The following is a 19,811-nucleotide window of genomic DNA, read 5'->3' as shown; positions in this document are numbered from 1 at the left end:
ACTTTTGCTTTTTCAAATGCATCCTTAAAGGGTGTGGCTACACACATTAGAGGAAGACTATTTACTGAATTATGAACCACTGAACTTGGTTTTCAAAATCGTAGCAGTATGTAACAGTTGGTTGGCCTATCCTGTACTAATTGGATTCTAAAGTAGTATTTTTGCATTTATTAAATGAATAAAATTTACTGATACACGCACACACAATATTCCTTTCAAATCTTTACTCAGAAAACCAAATTATTTTTTTTTTTTTATAATCTATTTTATTGTGTTGTTGACAATCTTTACATAGTTAATTACAGTTAAAGAAAGAAAAAGAAAAGAAAAAAAAAGGTTCAGGGGGATAGGGAAGTGGGTAATACTATTATGTCCACATTGTTTTCATCTTGTATCTGAGGTAAAGGGGGATATTGAGGGGGAAGCCCCACCCAGTTTCCCGCCCACCCCGAGTCCCGGATGTGGGGCATGCTCTGAGATATGTGCTCGAGTGGTGTTAATAGTTCTCCGGTTATGAATCGCTGCCAGTTTCGCTCGATGAGGTCGTCCACTGATTGATATGGTCCATCATAAAGTCTCCGTTTGCCCCATATATCGCTGCCAACATATAGCTGAGATGAATGATTGATCTGCTCTGTCTTCTGTCTTTTCTTGATTAGAGTTCTGAGTCCAGCAGTTCGATTAGGGAGATCTCCAAAGAAACTTAGCTCAGTGGTAGAGCATTTGACTGCAGAAAACCAAATTATAAAAGAAAAAAGAAAGAAAAGTAGGAAGGAGAGAGGAAAGGAGGAAGAAAGGAAGGGAGAAAACCAAACTATAAGCCAGGAATGTTCAGCTGAAGCTAAAAGTTCTTATATAGCTGATGATTAGATATTTCTGAAATCACCTCCAGTGTTTCTTCTCCATTAAGAAATTATTTCCGGGACCAATGGCTCGATGGATTAATCCTGACCTTGCAAGTGCAGGGACCTCATATGGGTGCCGATTCATGTCCCAGCTGCTCCTGTTCCTGTCCAGCTCCCTGCTGTGGCCCGGGGAAGCAGTAGAGGATGGCCAATGCCTTGGAACCCTGCACCTGCATGGGAGACCCGTAGGAGGCTGTTGGCTCCTAGATTCGGGTTGGCTCAGCTCCAGCAGATAGAGAATCTTTCTCTCTGTCTTTCCTTCTTTCCATAGATCTGACCTGCCTTTCCAATAAAAATGGCTAAATCTTCTGAAAAAAAAAAAAAAAAGAAGAAATTTGGAGTGAGGGATATGTCACACAGTGGTTGAGATGCTGTCTGACATGCCAACATCTGCTGGCATGCCTGGGTTTCAGTTCCAGCTAAGTTCCCCATTGCAGCTGCTTGCTAACATGCAGTCTGGGAAGCAGCAGTAGTGGCTCAGTGAGGCAATACACAGACACCCAAATATCAGACTTCCCGCTTCCGCCTGAGTATTGAGAGTTTTGGGGGAGTGAACCAATGGATGGGAAATCATTCACTCAGTTTGTCTAGTTAGCTATCCATCCATCCCTGACTCTCTCTGTCTCTATGCTTCTCCCTTTCTAATAAAAAAAAAATTTTTTTTAAGGAAATTACTTTGGTCTGTACAACCTATTTTGTTGATGAAAGTTACTTTGCCCTCAATGTTTAGACATTTTTAATAACCCACACCAAGATAGGATTGGTGAGATTAAGATTTCTTAGTTATACCTTTTTTTAATGATGTGCGTTTTTGTTTATTTTTCAATGTTTAAAGTTTTTTAAGTTTTCTTAAAAGTTATTGTAAGTAATTATTATGGTTTGGTCAATGACATGAAGTGTGACCTTCTTGGAGGTTTTCGCAGACAACAGGCTTTTGATGGTAACTCATGTTGCTTTGAAGAAATTTAGTTTCATGATGATTTCTGAACTTGTCTGAAATCTGTAGTTCGTCTGATATGGAACCTAGAAAAACCCTATTTTCTTGCTTTTAGATTTTGAGAAAGAAATAGAGTGGCCATGCAGGCTCCTTTAAAGTGACAGAGGTGAAGCCAACTCTCCTCATTTCTACCAAGCCTGGAACATGGCGACAAGTAGGCAGACAAGACCAGCGTTGCTGAAAGGAACTGAGATGTGACATTAGCGCAGACAGCTTCAGATTGTACCAGGCTTGGGGTTGGCACTATGACATAGGGAGTAAAGCCACCGCTGCAATGTCAGAATGCCATGTGGGTGCAGGTTCAAGTCCCACTAGTTGGAGTCTTGGCCAACTCCCTGCTATTGTACCTAGGAAAGCAGCACAAGTTGACCCAAGTACTTAGGCCCTTGCAACCACATGAGAGACCCTGAAGTTTCTGACTTCAGATCTGTCCACTTCCAACCATTGTCAACACCTAGGGAGTGAACCAGTGGGTGGATGATTTCTCGCTCTGTCTTTTCCTCCCTCTTCGTCTCTGTAACTCTGTCTTTCAAATAAACAAATAAATCTTTCATGAAAAATTTTTCTTAATAGGGTTTGCATTGTGACATTGGGTTAAACCACCTCCTGCAATGCCAGAGTCCCATATGGGTGCCGTTTGAGTCCTGATTGCCCCACTTCCAATCCAGTTCCCTGCTAATGCACCTGAGAAAGCAGTGGAAGATGGTTCAGATAGTTGGACCTGTACCCACAGGAGAAACGCAGAAAAAGCTCCTGTCTCCTGGCTTAAGCCTGGCCCAGCCCTGGGCATTGCAGCCATTTGGGGGAATGAGCCAGCAGATAGCTGATGCCTCTGTCCCTCCCTCTCCCTCTTCATAACTCTGTTTTTCAAATAAATGAATCTCTTATAAAAAATTCTTAATTGAGCAATATAACTAGGTTGAAGTCAAACTCTTTCCATCCTCTTTTCACCCCAACAGGCGAAGACTGGTAAGCAGAAGCATGACGGAAGCGTGGGTCTGCTCACATACCCAGTCCTTCAGGCAGCTGACATTCTGGTGTACAAGTAAGGAGAGAGCCCATCCCGGTCAAATGGATGCCCACGGTGACAAGGAGTGTTATAACCTGTCAGCAAGCGTTGATTCATGGGAAAGGAACACAGAGAGGATAAGGCACATGAATCCATGTGTAACCCCCAAGCCTAGGGACTAAATTATAGAAGCATATGTCAGTGAGGCACTGGTACTACTCGTAGTTCATACGTAAATAATGCTGAATATGTATTGGAAACTATTGTAAGTGCTTTGTACACATTAATCCTCACAAGAGCTTATCCAGATGGCACAGTGGTCATCCCGGTTTACAGATGAGGATGATGAGGCTCAGCGTGGTTTGATAGTCTTCCCAGGTCTTGAAACTAGCAATGTTTGGAGCCTGGAGTTGAATCCAGGAAGTTTCTGGACAGTCTCTGTTCCTAACTGCTGTGCCAGATATATTTCCCCAGTGAGAATTAAATATTCTGTTCTCTAAAAATATGTATTTCTTATCAAATTATGACTACGAAGATTCTTTGTGACCACCTTTTCTAATCTTGAAGCCACCAGCCACAAATGGCTGTTGAGTATTTGGAATGCCACTAGTGAGACAAAAAATTAAATTTTAAATTTTATTAAATTCTGCTTAAATAGCCACCTGTGGCTGTGTATTACACCCATAAGGTTGAAAGGCTTCTGACTCGATACAGGGTACCCTCACCTTTCCTAGCCCTTGTGAACCACTCTACTGACAGCCACAGCTGCCACCTGAGGGTCTCTAAAGCTTACACCAGAGGATGGCCACCCCCTGCACTTTGTACAGCTGCCAGTCTCTACAAATGTAGGTGACTAAAATAAAGTCAGCTTGGTTCACTGAGGCTCTTACTCTGCTGGTGTATATTATCTTTTAACAGCCTTCCTTTCAAATTTAGAAATTCCTTAAGTATTTGAGAATAGGTATCAGAGACAAGATTCAAACCCAGCTCTGATTTTCAGCCTATACCATTGCTTTATCTGTAATAGAGATTAAAAAGAAAAACTTGGAGATTTTGTTTTATTGTGTTTCAAGTATTTATGGGTTTTTGAGAAAGTTCATAGACAACATGTTTTTTTTTTTTAAAGATTTATTCATTTTATTACAGCCAGATATACACAGAGGAGGAGAGACAGAGAGGAAGATCTTCCGTCCGATGATTCACTCCCCAAGTGAGCCACAACGGGCTGATGCGCGCTGATCCGAAGCCGGGAACCTGGAACCTCTTCCAGATCTCCCACGCGGGTGCAGTGTCCCAATGCATTGGGCCGTCCTCAACTGCTTTTCCAGGCCACAAGCAGGGAGCTGGATGGGAAGTGGCGCTGCTGGGATTAGAACCGGCGCCCATATATGGGATCCCGGGGCGTTGAAGGCGAGGACTTTAGCCGCTAGGCCACGCCACCAGGCCCGACAACATGTTTTTGAACATTTATGTTATGTGTAGTTATTTAGGTGGATATAGAAAGATGAATAAAACCTTTGTGTCTTTTCTTATCAGCAAGTCTCTGGCCTTTTCATACAAGGTTGATTCAAGTCAGTTATAGGTGAACCAGTGACCAAATCTAAGGGGAAAGTGTGAAAGAGGAGCCTTCCAGATAAGCCTATAAAGTGTTTGTGTAATTGTTTTGGCAAACCTTGATAAGGAACTCTGGAGCAGACAACTGACACTGCCTTTGGCTTTCTCTCTTCTCCTCACTTCATGTATACATTGAAATCTAGGTCTATGTCTCTCTCTCACACACAGACATCATTTTTATTAATAGACAGCAAATACTTGTTTAGTGCCTGACTAAGAAAACAGCACACTGCATGACCCTGATGACAAAGGATGGAAAAAGTTAACATAACTTCAGCACAGTGGACCAGGCATCACAATAGGTATTGCATATGCCTTAGCTGTTTGGATTCTCAAAGAATTACGAGTTAGATAGGTGATATTATTCCCATTTTCTAAATAAAGTAATGAATTTTCAGAGCAGTGCAACTTCGAGTGTTCAGATAAAGATAAGAATGATTACCTGGGCTAATCAGATTCTCTTTTGCAAGAATTTGACCAAGTAGAGAAATGTGGACAGATGATAAGAAGATAGAGAAATCAGAAACTGAACTGACATTTTAAAAATAAGGAATCAAAAGCCGCAAGAAGCTGAGTAAGCAGAGACAACAAACCAAATGAGAAGAACAAAACCCATGGAAAGTTGAATGGTCAGAAACTACAGAGAAGTGAGTCACCCTGTTGAGGAGCAGTTCCACTAAAAGTACACTTTGGGGGAGCTGCCTTAAGAGTTTGTGAGTTTTTAAGAATGCTTTGGAGAATCCTAGTTTTTTAACTACATCCACACTCTATGTGGCCAACTGGCCTGGATTTTTACAAGATCCCAGTTAGTAGCTAGTCAAACCTTGCTTCTGCATTCTGCTAGCATTTACTCACCTCTCACTACTTGAGCAGTTATTTCTCTTCTTCTTTGTTTCCTGCCCCTAGGGAAGTACCTGCAATAAACTAGAACCCCACTGCAGGGTCAACCTGAAAACTTAGTGTCCAGGCTTCTGGTCCCTAAAAATCAAGAGACTATCCAGAAGGAAGAGAGTTGTGCTGTGATGCCATTAGAAAACTCTCCAAAGAGCAGTGAGAAGTGGCCTGTACATCTTGAAGGGCAGAATGCATTTGATGTGACTTACCCTTTCAAAAGAAAACTGATTGAAATACAAGGAATATACTGTAGGAGTAGCTGGAAGCATTGTAATTAGAGACTGACTCAAAATGTGGATTTGGACTTTGACGCTGACAGTGAAGAGAAGGAGAAGTAGGCCAATGAAAAAGATATGTAGGAGGTGAAACTGTTGGGCCTTCGCAGAGGACTGGCTGTGCATGAGAGCAAGGGAAGCTCCTTGTGAGGGAGTCTGATGTCCTCCATAGCAGCAGTCTGTTCGTCACACTGGATGGCTCACTTCTCCTGAGACCCCTTGACTGTTACAGCACTGCATTGGTGGGTTGGCAGTCATTGAGATGAGCAGTGCCAAAGCCTGTCCAGCTGGAAGAGTGAGTAGCTTTAGTCCATTTACCTCTCCTCCTAAGGGTTCACACCTCGGAAAGGTCAGCATTCATTCTATCTCCCTCAGCACCCAGCACCAGCCCTGTCCCAGTTGAGATTCTTCAGTACATAATCGCTGAAGTGGATGGCTTTCCACAATCCCCAGCAAGCCACCCGCGATAGGGGATTTATCCTTTTTGACAGGAGAAACACCACCAAAATCCCATCCTGGCTAGGCTGTTTGAAGGCAGCAGCACTAAATCTTCACAAACACAGCCAAAAAAAGTTGCAGAAAAAGAGAGAGAGAAAAGAGGGAGAGCCAATCTGTGAGCAGATATATACAGGCAAAGATTATTCATCTGGACACTAATTCTGCCAGAGGTGGGGTGGATCCCAAGTCAACGTAGATGCTATAAGGAACTAAGCAAAAGAAAAATGGTTTAGTCACCAGAGAAGATCAGACGCATTATTACATGACAGAAGTTATAACAGTCAAAATTATGAAAGACTTTTGTTTTATGTTGTGTCTGAGAAGGCACAGTCAGGGTAAGAGGAAAAACTGGAGAAAAAGAGTAGACCTATTAATGTGGATATCATTATGTAGGGTATAAATTTTTAAAGCAGAGCACTAAATTATTAGGGAAACGAAGGCAAAGGAGAGGGGTTGGGAATGTTAAGAACATAAGCCTCCACAAGTGCGTAGAATCAAAGACAGGCTGCGTTAATGTAAAGTGTAAACTCAATGGATGGGAAGTAAAGGCTGAGATGAATTACAGGAGGTGAAAGGAGAGGAGGCTAGAAACAGTCAAGCTGAAATCAGATGAAAATGCCAAGTACAGCAATGCGACCAGGTGAAAAAAATTAAAATTTTTTAATCCTTTCTCAAAAAAGGCAGATCCCCACAGAATTGGAATAAAAAGGCAAGGATCCAACATCAGGCAAAATGCATGCCGCATCATCGTGAAAACTGAATGTGTTTTCTGTTTAAATTGGTTGCTTTATGAATCTGGAACCATTTTGACATGTGGAAATACTCATTTTTGATGTGCTTAAAGTGTATTGATTATGGTAATTGTTTTTTCTATGTTAGTTGCAGTCCATTGTGATTTCCTATGGGCTACTGTAATTGCTTTCTTAACCTGCTCTGTTGGCTAATTTGGTTTGGGGAATCAGAGTGACCTGTGAGATTCAGCCCCATTGTACAGTTACCAGACAAGAGTAGCAGAGTCCAGCCAGAAAAGAGGAATTTGCACGGATGCGCCATGTGCAAGGACAGTGAGAGCAGGGCTCCGAGGAGAATGCAGCGAGCGGTGCCTTGTTACTGTTACTGCTCACTGAGCCACTCCATGCAGAAGAGAGCAGTGGATGAGCACCGTTTTGTAGAATTTCCTGCATTTATTTATTGACCCAGAAAGGAGAAAAAAACACTCCTTGATCCACTACCAGGTCCCTGCATTTTGCTGTTCCATGTATTGTTCTGTCCCTGTTTGCTTTCTCTTTTTTTAAGATTTATTTATTTTTTTATCACAAAGTCAGATATACAGAGAGGAGAGACAGGAGGATCTTCCGTCCAATGATTCACTCCCCAAGAGAGCCTCAATGGGCCGGTGCTGCGCCGATCCGAAGCCGGGAACAGGAGCTTCTTCCAGGTCTCCCACACGGATGCAGGGTCCCAAAGCTTTGGGCCATCCTCAGCTGCTTTCCCAGGCCACAAGCAGGGAGCTGGATGGGAAGTGGAGCTGCCGGGATTAGAACCGGCGCCCAAATGGGAATCCAGGCGTGTTCAAGGCGAGGACTTTAGCTGCTAGGCCACGCCGATGGGCCCCCTGTTTGCTTTCAATTAAGAGTTCTCAGAATTCCTGTAATGAGGCAATTTGGGGATTACACAATCAGATACATGAATTACCAGTTTCAAGTAGGCTTTCACCATGGCAGAGTTGCAGTTCAGCTCTGTGACTGTCTCTGGTATTATGCATAAATATTGGTCTGTATGAGTTCACTGTGAAAGACGAAAATGAAATGATCCTGTTTGAGAAAAGCCACTGTGTGTCCTACCCCAGGGTCTCTTACAATGTAGTACATTTATCATCTTGTAATTGATCTTTTTGAAAAGATTTATTTGTTTGAAAGGCAGAGCGACAGAGAGAAAGAGAGAGACAAACTGACAGAAATGTTCCATTCTCCGATTCACTCCCTAAATGAGTATAACAGCTGGGGCTGAGCCAGCAGCCCAGTAACTCCATCCAGTGCTCCCACATGGGTGTCAGGGGCCCAAGTTCTTGAGTTGCCATCTGCTGCCACCCAGGCACATTAATAGGAAGCTGCAGCAAACCAAAAGCAGCCAGGATTGAACCGGTACTCCACTATGGGGTACAAGCACCACAAGTGGCCACTTAACACATTGCACCACAGTTCCTACACTTGTCTTTCATTTTGTCAGATATCAGTCATGTGTGTTGTTTGCATTTAAACAGAATATAAATGTTGTGGCACAGTGAGTTGGACTACTACCTGTGGTGCTGGCATCCCATATCATGATGCTAGTTGGAGTCCCAGCTGCTTCGTTTCTGATCCAGTTTCCTGCTAGTGTGCCTGGGAAAGTGTTGGAAGATGATACAGGTACTCTCACTTATGTGAGAGACCCATGGAATCCCTGGCTTCTGGCTTCATTCTGGCCTTGCTTAGGTGGTTACAGCCATTGAGAGAGTGAACCAGTAGATGGAAGATCTAATTCTGTCACTCTGCCTTTCATATAAGTAAAATAATACCAGTGGCTTATAGGTATTGAGCTCTAACTATCAAGCAGTATGCTGTCTAGTCCTTAATGCAGCCATATAAGGTTAACACCATAATGATTTCTATATCACAAAGGAAATAAAAGCTTAGTGTGAGATATTTGTCTATTGGTAACTTAAATCGCTTGTCTCCTCCAAGACTAACACTAGAAGCCAGTATAATCATGAATTTGGAGACTATCTTTCAGTATGTTTGTGTCTTTAGTACATGTTGAATGTCTCTTACCTGAAATGTTTGGAAAGAAGTGTTTCAGATTTTGAATTTTTAAAAACAATTTTGAAAATCTCCATATGGTGGCAGGAGTCATGTCAGTGCTCAAACATTTTGCATTTTGGATTAGAAATGCTCAACCTATACTGTATGCCTATACATCTATAAAAATATATATGGGCTGGCATTGTGATGTAACATATCAAGACACCCTCTGCAGTGCTAGCATCCCATGTGGGTTCAAGTCCCAGTTGTTCCTCTTCTGGTCAAGCTCCTTACCAATGCACCTGGGAAAACAATGGAAGATGGCCAAACCCAACACAATGGCTCAGTTGCTAAATTTTTACTTTGTATGCACCAGAATCCCATTTGCTAGTTCATATCTTGGCTGCTCCACTTCCCATCCAGCTCTATGCTTGTGGCCTGGGAAAGCAGTCAAGGATGGCACAAAAGCCTGGGACCATCCACCTGCATGGGAGACCTGGAGGAAGTTCTTGGATCCTGGCTTTGAATTGGCTCAGCTCTGGCCACTGTGACCACTTGAGGAGTGGAAGATCTCTGTTTGTCTCTTTTTCTCTGTAAATCTTCCTTTTCAATTAAAATAAATAAATAAATAAATTGTTATAAAAAAGCAGTAGAGCATGGCCCAAGTGCTTGGGCCCCTGTTCTGTATGTGGGAGAGCTGAATGGAGTTCTCTGTTCCTAGCTTTTCATCCTGATCCAGCTGTGTCAGTTCTGGCCATTTGGGTAAGTCAGCGAATGGAAGATCTCTAATTCTACCTTTTAAATAAGTACATCTTTAAAATTTAACATTTTATTTTTTTCTTTGAAGGCATGAATAAACATATTTTTCTGAGTTTCTTGTCTATTCCACATTACTTTTGAAACCCGTTTACATTGTGCCTAAAGATTTTGTTCATCTCGGGGCCTTATAGCCTATTCCTTGTCCTGTGATTACAGCTTGCTTCAAAATGAAGGATAGTCACAAACAGGTTATTCCGTTTTGAGTGCATTATTCCTTGTGTGAGTGCAAGAGTACAAGGGGCGGGGGTGGGGGGACTTGCCTGATGTGCTTTCTGCCACCTTTGATTTGAAGGATGGGGTAGGCAGTCTTTCAAGTGTGAGCCACAGCTCCGAGGTAAGAAGCATCTGGCCGGGACTGGGATAATGTGTTCTGACTGGTGCGAGAGCGAGGACTGGTTTTAAAGTACAATTATGCTAAGAGCATATGCTGCCTCAGATCCCCTTCCTCCCTCGCAGCAAGGCCCTGTCACGCAGGTGTTGATGGCTGTATCCCTCAGCTGTGGGAAAAGCAGAACTAGGGGAGACAAACATCTCTTTGGCATTTGTCTACTGCAGAGATAAAGACTTGGTCTCAACATTCCCTCTGTAGTTGGTGAACATTTGTTGAACACCAACAGTGAAATAGGCACAGGAAATGCAGCTGCTTGCAATATCATTTCCTTCCAAGAAGGAGCCTTGCTGAGTTTCTCTGTCTGTCTTTTATTAAAGGTCCACACACGTTCCTGTCGGGGAGGATCAAGTCCAGCACATGGAACTAGTTCAAGACCTAGCACAAGGTTTCAACAAGAGATATGGGGAGTTATTTCCAGTGCCCAAATCCATCCTCAGTGAGTAACAGATATACAATTGTTAAATCAGAGCATATTTTGAAGAAAGTATCGAGTAATGGATGGAGGCTTGGAACTTTCTCAGTATTAAACTTGGCTTTCTCTCGAACTGGCTTCAGGATTTGTAACTAGAAATCCTCACAATTTTCTGTAAAGTAGACTGTGTTGCATTATTGGAAAAAGTTAATTAAAAATGTTTAAAAAGTATAGGACTAACTAAAATTCACATTTTCTGTATAAAGTATTATATAGTATATCTAATATCTCCTATATGGTAGAACAGATACATTTTTTTTAAGTTTTATTTATTTGTAAGAGTGACAGAAACACCACACATGCATGTACACACACACACACACACACTCACATCTTCTACCCACTGATTCACTTCCAAATGCCTGCAACAGCCAGAGTGGGGTCAGATCTGTATCTGGTCTCTATCCAGATCTCCCACATAGGTGGCAGGGATCCAAGCTCTTCGGCCATCTTGCTCTGCCTTTCCAGGAACGTTAGCAGGGACCTGGATGAGAAACAAAGCAGCAGGGATTCAAATCTGTATTCCATTAGGGGATGCTCATGTTGAGAGCAGTGGCTTCACTCACTATACCACAATCCTGTTCTCAAGCAGTGATCTTTCTGTATTTTAAGGAGAGGAAACTAAAGCTCAACTAAACTAACTTCTTGTTCAAGTTATATGTGAAAACAATGGCAGAGCTGGACCCTGTGTTGAGCACGGCAACTTCCAAAGTGACAGTGTCTTTCTTGCCTTCCCAAACACTCACAGCAAAACGAACTTAGGCGGAAGAAGCTGCTCAGTCATAATCTGGGTAAAACCAGAGAGAATTATTAATCCTTGTCCTCTGTCTTCTTAAATAAACAACCGAGATGGAATGTCCAGTCCACATGTTGAATCTGAAATGTTCAACTTGTTCTTCAAGGATGTACTAAGTGCTGAATCTTCTGAAAAAAAGAAGTTTTAAATCTCTATTAATGTTTTGACAACAATGTAATCCTGTGGCTGGGGCAGAGGTCATGGGACCCATCACTCTCCATCTTTATTAAGCTGACAACATTGTAAAGGAATTTAGCATGTGCCTAACATCAGTTTGAAAACATAAGGTAGTATTAATCTCTGCTATGCCAAAAAATTCTCACAAATAGATTCAGAACATCCCAGGCATTGAATTTTTTTAAGGTTTTTTTTTTTTCATGGTTGATTTAGTTTTATTTGAAAGGCAGATTTACAGAGAGAAGGCCAGAGAGATCCTTCATCCATTGGTTCACTCCCCAAATGGTCACAATGGCCAGAGCTGAGCCAACTAGAAGTCAGGAGTTTCTTCAGATTCAGGATCTGCCATGTAGGTGCAGGGTCTCAAGGCTTTGGGCCATCCTCCTCTGCTTTTCCAGGCCGTAATCAGGGAGCTGAAGGGGAACTGGAGCAGCTGGGACATGAACCGGCACCCATATGGGATGCTGGCACCACAGGCGGAGGATCAGCCTGTTATGCCACCATGCCAGCCCCGGAAATAAACATTTGTAAAAGGGGAACACAGCAAAACCAGAGTGACCGGCATCACTTTGTATCTGTAAGGTTATATATTTTTTGCTGTGGAAATATTCAATAAAAGATAGCTAAAAATATAAACAAAATGTTGATTGTATTATCATTCACTCCTGCTTTTATAAATTGCCTGAATTTTTTTTTTGCAATGATTGTTTGCTCTTTGAAACTATGAATTTTTATTACATTTTTTAATTCATTGATTCTTATTTTTTCATTTGAAAGACAGAGAGAGAGGCAGGCATCCTCTGGTTGATAGCCCAAATGCCTGTAACAGGTAGACTTGGGTCAGGCTGAAGCCTGAAGCCCAGCACTCTTCTGAGTCCTAATGGGTGGCAGGGACCCAAGGACTTGCACCATCACATGCGGCCTCTCTGGGTGCACATTAGGAGGAAGGTGGATCAGAAGCAGAATGGCCAGGACTGGACCCAACACTGTGGACCCAAGACAGAGATGTGGGTATCTCTGTCTTGGCAATGGGATGCTGGACTATCTGGCATTGTCTGTACAGCAATGACACACTTAAATACCAGACTGCTGGACATATGGTGGCTTATGAGGAGCTATACTGTTGTGGTAATATGGGGAAAAATCAGTCAGGGGGTGGGAATTTGGAGAGGTGGTAGGGAAATCCCAGACCCTACGCAATTGTACCATAAAATTTAAAATAATAATAATAAAACTAAATTAAAAAAAAAAAAGAAGTGGGTATCTCAAAAAGCAGTTTAAATGCTGTGCCGAACATTTGCTCCAGCATTTGCTTTCTGATTTATCAGAAAAAAATCAGCCACTTGGTATTTTTGGCATGTGTTAGATGTAGACAGTGACAGTCTCGCTGATTTGTTTGTTTTTGGTATATGTGTGTATGTCTGCATTTGTGTTTCCACCCAGCATCCATGAAGAAGGTAAAATCCCTCCGTGATCCTTCTGCCAAGATGTCTAAATCAGACCCTGACAAACTGGCCACCGTGCGAATAACGGACAGCCCAGAGGAGATAGTGCAGAAATTTCGCAAAGCCGTGACGGACTTCACCTCGGAGATCAGCTATGACCCGGCCAGCCGAAGTGGTGTGTCCAACCTGGTCGCCATCCATGCTGCGGTGACTGGCCTCACCGTGGAGGAAGTGGTTCGCCTCAGCTCAGGCCTGGACACTGCCCGATACAAACTGGTGGTGGCAGATGCTGTGATAGAGAAATTTGCTCCAATTAAGAATGAAATTGAAAAACTGAAGGTGGATCAAGGCCATTTGGAGAAGGTTTTACAGGTTGGGTCAGCAAAAGCCAAAGAACTGGCGTATCCCGTGTTCCAAGAGGTAAAGAAAATGGTGGGATTTCTATAGAAGTTTCAACTAATCACAGAAACACTTTTGTATTTTCTTTTGATCTGTACACTGCAACAAAGGCAGCTATTTCACAAGCCAAAAGTAAATAAATAAATAAGTAAAAGGTAGTTTGAGGACTTATCATTTGGCATAGCTGATGACTGCTGTCGTTTGATGAATAATACCTTTCTAGTCTTTCATTCAAGCACTGCTCTAAATCCCATCAAAACATGAAGTGACTGGAAAAGCAAAATTACCTGTCTGAATCCCCAGTGATATGAAGCACACCCCCTTGGATTGTCATTTTGTGATTGAGGTGAACAGTTATTTGGGAAACAGAATTATCATGGATGCTTTACTCTGGAATACAGTACTTTTTCTTAGTTAAAAAAGAAAACAGCATGTGGCAATTGTGTATTTTAATTCTCGAGATGCCATTTGATCCTGTTGGTATTCAGATCTCATAAGCGTTCCTTGATTATTAGAGCTTCTGTGTTACTGAGCTGTTGCCTGTATCTGTGCTGCGCTCTTCCAGCAACACCAGCAGTCTCGGTGAGTATTTATCTTTCATTCAGGTTATGTGCCTCTGAACTTCTGAGAGGGCTGCATTATTTCAACCTGGTTTATTTATATAAGAGCCCAAGACCCCAGATAAACACCTCTTGCATTCATCTCAATTTAGTCTCACTGAAGACCTGTGAAACATATAGGCAAGGAATTGCTGTTTCATACAGGATGAAAATGAGGCTCAGAGAGTACAACTAGCTTGTGTACTGTTAGTAAGCAAGATGTAAATTCAAGAATAAAACTGTTTACTCAGTCCCTTTTTGCATCACTGAAGTTTTTGGGCTTTCTTGTGTTATTTTTTTTTTTTTTTTACTATTTTTTAAGCTTTATTTTAACATTTATTACAAAGGTGGGGGGTTGCAGACCAATGTGGGCCTCTGATTAGGATGGAGAGAAAGGGAAGAAGCAGAGAGAAAGTGCACTACTCCTTGCTGTCACACTAATCAGTTCCCTAGGGACAGAGATGGTCATTTGATGTCACCTTGGAGATCCCAATGTGGGAAAGAATGTTCCATAGGTGTTACTTAAGTGGTCTTGACTATTCTGAGAAGTGGTCTGCTTCGTTACACCAGAGATAAGAAATTCTCTCTAAGGTCTGTTGGCTTTCATTGTACCTCACTGTGCTTATGGTAGAGCTGGCCTGGAGTGTTGCTCAACCTGTACATCTTTCCTTCTTTTAATGAGGTATTCAAAGTCTTATGTTGAGTTGGATGAGCTGGCTGGCTTTTGTTCATCTGGGTATGCTCTTCATTGTTACACAAGTGTCAGAAACTGAGGTGGCCCAATCCTGCAACAAGTCTGTGTGATTTTCCCTGAGGATGGGGATTGAGTGCAGTGATCTAGTTGGGGAATGCTCTAAGGAACCTCTCCTTGAATGTTCTTAGACCTTGCACTTGTATGTGTCAGCTGGTACAGGGTTAGGCTCAGTCATTTTCCTACACCAACTGACACATATAACACTGGGTGCAGCTGCCTTGTTAGTCCTATCCCCAGCCTTGGCTCTCATGTGAATCAGTGGGTGCTGCAACCCAACACAGCCTGCCCCTAGGCCTGGCTTGTACACACACTGGCAGGTACTACAACCTATTTGTGGCAACCCCAAAGAACCCCTAACTGGCCTCCCCAAGCCCCAGTGTACGTGCGTGCTGGAGGGTGCCTAGCCTGCCCAGCCCTCCCTCAGCCCCAGCTCTCATGTGCTCCAGCAATCGCTGCAGCCTAGCAGGGGTGTCCCCAAATATCCTCTCTGGTCCTCAGTGCTGGTTCTCACAAGTGCAACAGCCTAGCCGAGCATGGTGTGTCCTATTCCCCAGTCTTGACACTCACTGGTGGGTGCTGTGGCCCAATCTGGCCTGGTCCTCCTCCCCAGCCTCTGTTCTATGCATAGGTGTGTGGCCTGACCCAGAGAGGCCCTCCAGATTCCCCCTTCTTATCCACCCCATCCCAGCTCCCTCAATTACCTATGGGGAAATGGTTCAGGCCTTGGAATCCCCCCAAAATTATTTTATACATGTCAAACAAGCCCTCAGTAGTCCCCATTCTGACCTATCCTGAGTCCCCCAGCAATGCATTGCCCACCACCACCACATCCTCCCAAATATTTTAAAAAAAAAAGAAAAAAAATAGGCAACTGTGCTGGCACACTAGTATGGTTAACAGAGTTGGCATTAACCAGGCCCATAACCCTGCCAGCTATTGGTAGCTTTTCTCCCAGCAGTGTAACACTTTCCTAGGTACAAGACAACCTAGGCGGTTGACTATAGCTAGGTTACTCCTTATTCTTAAGAGAAGTGCATTTTTCATCAGAACAAAATCCTGAACAGCAGCATTTTTGATTCCAGGAATTCTTATTTTAAAGGTAAGTACTGGAAATGTAAGACCTAAACTACTGATTTTATTAAATCAGCACTCAACCAATAGATACCTGGGTTCAGAGAAACATGGTCACATTTTCCCCTCAAAATCCAGAGGTTATGTCCCAAGTTCTCTCTTCTGTGTTTTTTGCAGAGACCCTGTGAGGTATGTTCTGACAGACTGCAGTAGTGGTGAGGCCTGGGAAAAATCGCATACTCCAAGTGAATGGGAGCTCTCATCCTCTGCTTCAGTCTCTAAGTAGTAACATCACCCTACACACCTAGCATTTCTGAGCTTCTGTAACCTACATCTGAAAATTAAAGTGATTGTCTTGACTTACACATCAGAACCTAACAGCAAAATTCATTTTGGTAAGAGAAATTGCTTGTGTTTTGCACAGCAACCACAATCATACGTTGATCTATGCAAAATACAACATGTGATTCTTGAAGCTAGCTTGGTTCAAAGGAAAACACATTTTGTCTTTTGAATCTTCACTTGGAATGGAACAGGTATAGTCATGGAGTGTCTTTGGGTATATTTATTCCAAGGCTCTTTTTTTTCCTTCTTCTTTCAGAGGAACTCTGTGATGAAAGCTGGGAAATGACAAAATAGAAGATGGACCCAATAAGCCATTTGTCTAATTGCAGTTTTTTTTTCTCCATTCCAACTCCTTTGTCCAAACAACTAAAATCGCTATGGGAAGCCTCTTAGGGAAAGAAAAATAGATGACTTGTAGTAATTTCCAAAGAGCACAGTCCCTGCAGAGGCAAGGTAGCATTATATGCATCCTGTTACTATTCTTTGGAAGTGATGTCATCAGTGAAGTCCAAAATAGAGCTATCACGAGTAGAAACCTGCCCAGTGTGTGGGTCAGGGCTGTCCTAAGAAGCAGAACCGTAAGTACACAACAGGGAATTTGTTATGGGAGGCTAAGAAGTCCCACAATGTGCTGTCTGCATTCAGGAGGCCTCAGACAGCCAGTTATGTTAACTCAGTTCAAGTTCAGTGGGTGGAGATCAACAGAGCCCATAGTGTTAGACCTGGAGTCTGAAGGCCCCCGGTCCAGGAGCACAAATGCCCTAAGACAGCAGGAGGTGGGTGTCCCAGCTCTGAAGATAGCAGATTCACCACCTATCCTCCACCCCTGTGTTCCGCTTGAGTGGGCCCTCGACAGACTGCAGAATTCCTGTCCACATTAATAAAAAGGAATCTTTACTTAGTGTTCTGTTTAAAAATTAGTCTCTTCCAGAAGCACCTCCACAGACACCAAGAAATAATGTCCTGCTAGCCATCTGGCATGTAAAATTAACCATGACATGCAGTGATCTCAGGAAGTTGATGAAAGGACACAGCCTGGAACCTAGATCTTTTACATTTTTCTTCCTTTCTACCTACCAATAATAGATAATAGAGATGAAGAGTCAGAGAGAAAGCTAACTGGGGTTCACCTCAAAGAGTGGTTTTAATTGTTTTTTCCTCTGTGTTTTGTGGAGATGAAAGTGTGAAAAATATTTCAGGTGGTAGCAATAATGATCAAATAGCTTGGTGCTCTGTATCTCTACTTACTGAAAATCCCTACTTCAAAGCCTCCTCACTGGTCACTCAGAACACACTGGGGGTATCTTGCTCTTTATGTAACTCATTAAAATTTATCAAAATAATGTCAGAAAAAGTGCTAGAGATTTTTAGTAAAATCCCCATTTTCCCCAGAAACTTTCCTGCCATGCACAATAAAGATGCATAACATAAAGTAATAACATTGTTCTCTGCTCCCTGGCCCACCATGTGATCCTGTTCTGCACTTGCTAGGATCAGGTGGCCACCAGGTTATGTGGCCACCTGATCCTGTATTTGTCTTGTCATACTCCATCCTGTGCTCCTTTTCTTGGTCTCCATGGTGGAATAACTCCATGAACTGTCTACTGGCAGTACAGCAGGAAAAGCTTGGGAAAGTTGCTCTAGAATTATCCATTTGCTTGTTTGTTTTAAAGATGTATTTATTTTTATTTGAAAGGCATATTTTGCAGAGAAAGAGAGCTTCCATCTGCTGGTTTACTTCCCAAAAAGCCAGGAGCCAGGAGCTTCTTCCCATTCTCCCACATGGGTGCAGGGTCTCATGGACTTGGACTACCATCCACTGCGTTCCCAAGTCAAAACCAGAGAGCTGGATTGGAAGTGGAGCAGCCAGAACATAGACGAGTCCATATGGGATGCTGGCGCTTACTGATGAAGGATTTCGTCTTCTACACCACCATCCCGGCACCAGATCTGCACTTATTCTGAATGACCTAAAATAAAGGTGCTCTTGTTTCAGCACCTACTTCTTTCTTAACCTAGCTGTTCATATCAGTGACTTAAACACTTCAAAATAGAGGTAGTATAAGATGACTAGCTCAAAAAAAATTTTTGGAAGAAGCAGTAACAGTATTGTCAAGAACCATACTAAATATCCTGTAAAATCGTTGCTTCAAGTATGGCCTCCAAACCAACAACATGAGCATTGTCTGAGAACACACTAGAAATAAACAATTCTTGGTTCCATGTCAGGCTTCCTGAATCAAACACTAATGGGAATATCCAGAAATCTGTCTTAGCAGTCTTCTGGGTGAGTCCGATGCATGCTAAACTTTAAGAACCCTGTTTTATGTGAAGTCTGCCATTTAACTTCTATAAACTACAGCATAATCAGTGTGATATTAGAAAAACTGAAACTAAGACACAAAAAGGTGGGGAAGTTGCCCAGCATAAATTAACTTCTAAGGGGTAAGGTCAGGAACCAAAATTCAAGTCATTTTATTTAGAGCATGAAGACGACAGTGACCCCTTTCATAGTGCATTTTGGTATATGTCAGGGGAGGGACTCACAAATTTGCTTCCTTAGCAATACTTCCTGTGGTGAGTAGCTACTGTATTCATGCAGACAGAAAACGCTTCCATCATCATCAGAACTCTCTGTTGGACACTGCTACTTCAGGGCATTCAGCTTCCTGCTTTTGCTTGTACTAAGTCAAGAACATAGAGTTCAAGATTCTTCCTAGAGAATTCTGCTGGGGAATTCATGAGGATTCATGATAAAAGCATTAGTTGAGCCAGGCACATCATAGAGTTTCCTAAATAATAGTCAAAGAATTATGTTTGTGTACATGTTTGTGTACTTGTGATTGCTGGTTACTTTCATGCCCGTTTATATTTAGTGTCTCATTTGTTATTTAGATCAGCCCTGTAAGAAAGGAACTATTAGTACCACTGTTTCAAGTAAGAATAAATTTTGCAATTTGCCGAAAGTCACACATTCATTCTAAGTCTCTAGTTTCTCCTAATTTGAACCTAGACAGATGCCTAGTATGTCAATGGGAGTCCCCTTCCTTTCTTTCTCTAGAATCTTCTCAGGACCTGTAATCCTCTTCTGTGTGTCTATGATATTCCTTCCTCTCCCATCTTCCTTCCTCCCTTCCTCCTCTTCTCTGCTTGCTTTATTGCTATGATAAATATTCCCCGGTGAGTTCTTTTACACACAGTGTGGCTTTTGTGTGCATTTTACTGCAGCCCTTGCTACTTTCCAATTCATTCTGTCAAGTATTGTGCACTTGTGTTATTAGTGAAATGAAATGACTGCCACGTGGCAGCTCTTTGTTTCTTTATCTTGAACATGAGGATTCTGTGTCTGTTCTTGTTGATTAAATGTTCTCCCTGGGAGGTCAATACTTTGCTTTCATTGGATGGTCATCTTGAAATCTTTTTGCTTGAAATAGTCAATTTCTCCTTGCGATGGAACTGAAAACAGATTGCCTATCACCAGAAAATTAACATTTTGAGCAACCCATAGGCAGAACAACCTGGAGCTTCAGAATTAATTGTTTTAGTGTTTGTGTAAGTCGGAACAATTCGG

At 42.4% G+C, this 19,811-nt stretch overlaps 1 protein-coding gene across 5 annotated transcripts in view; it reads left to right on the top strand.

Moving 5' to 3' along the window:
- The window catches only part of WARS2 (tryptophanyl tRNA synthetase 2, mitochondrial), a 108,909-nt gene extending 95,285 nt beyond the window's left edge, over positions 1-13,624 (top strand). For all 5 annotated transcript variants that reach the window (XM_012926055.2, XM_036494487.2, XM_058660121.1 and 2 more), the window contains exons 4-6: positions 2,862-2,947; positions 10,500-10,618; positions 13,071-13,624. In XM_012926055.2, the coding sequence (XP_012781509.2) occupies positions 2,862-2,947; positions 10,500-10,618; positions 13,071-13,519 (654 nt within the window). In that variant the 3' untranslated portion in view covers positions 13,520-13,624. The remainder of the gene's footprint in view (positions 1-2,861; positions 2,948-10,499; positions 10,619-13,070) is intronic.
- The last annotated feature ends 6,187 nt before the right edge of the window (positions 13,625-19,811 follow it).

This window comes from Ochotona princeps, chromosome 2 (assembly GCF_030435755.1).
Source record: "Ochotona princeps isolate mOchPri1 chromosome 2, mOchPri1.hap1, whole genome shotgun sequence".
Taxonomy (NCBI): Eukaryota; Metazoa; Chordata; class Mammalia; order Lagomorpha; family Ochotonidae; genus Ochotona; species Ochotona princeps.
Note: the sequence above shows the minus strand (reverse complement) of the source record. Positions and strands in the feature narration are given on the sequence as shown.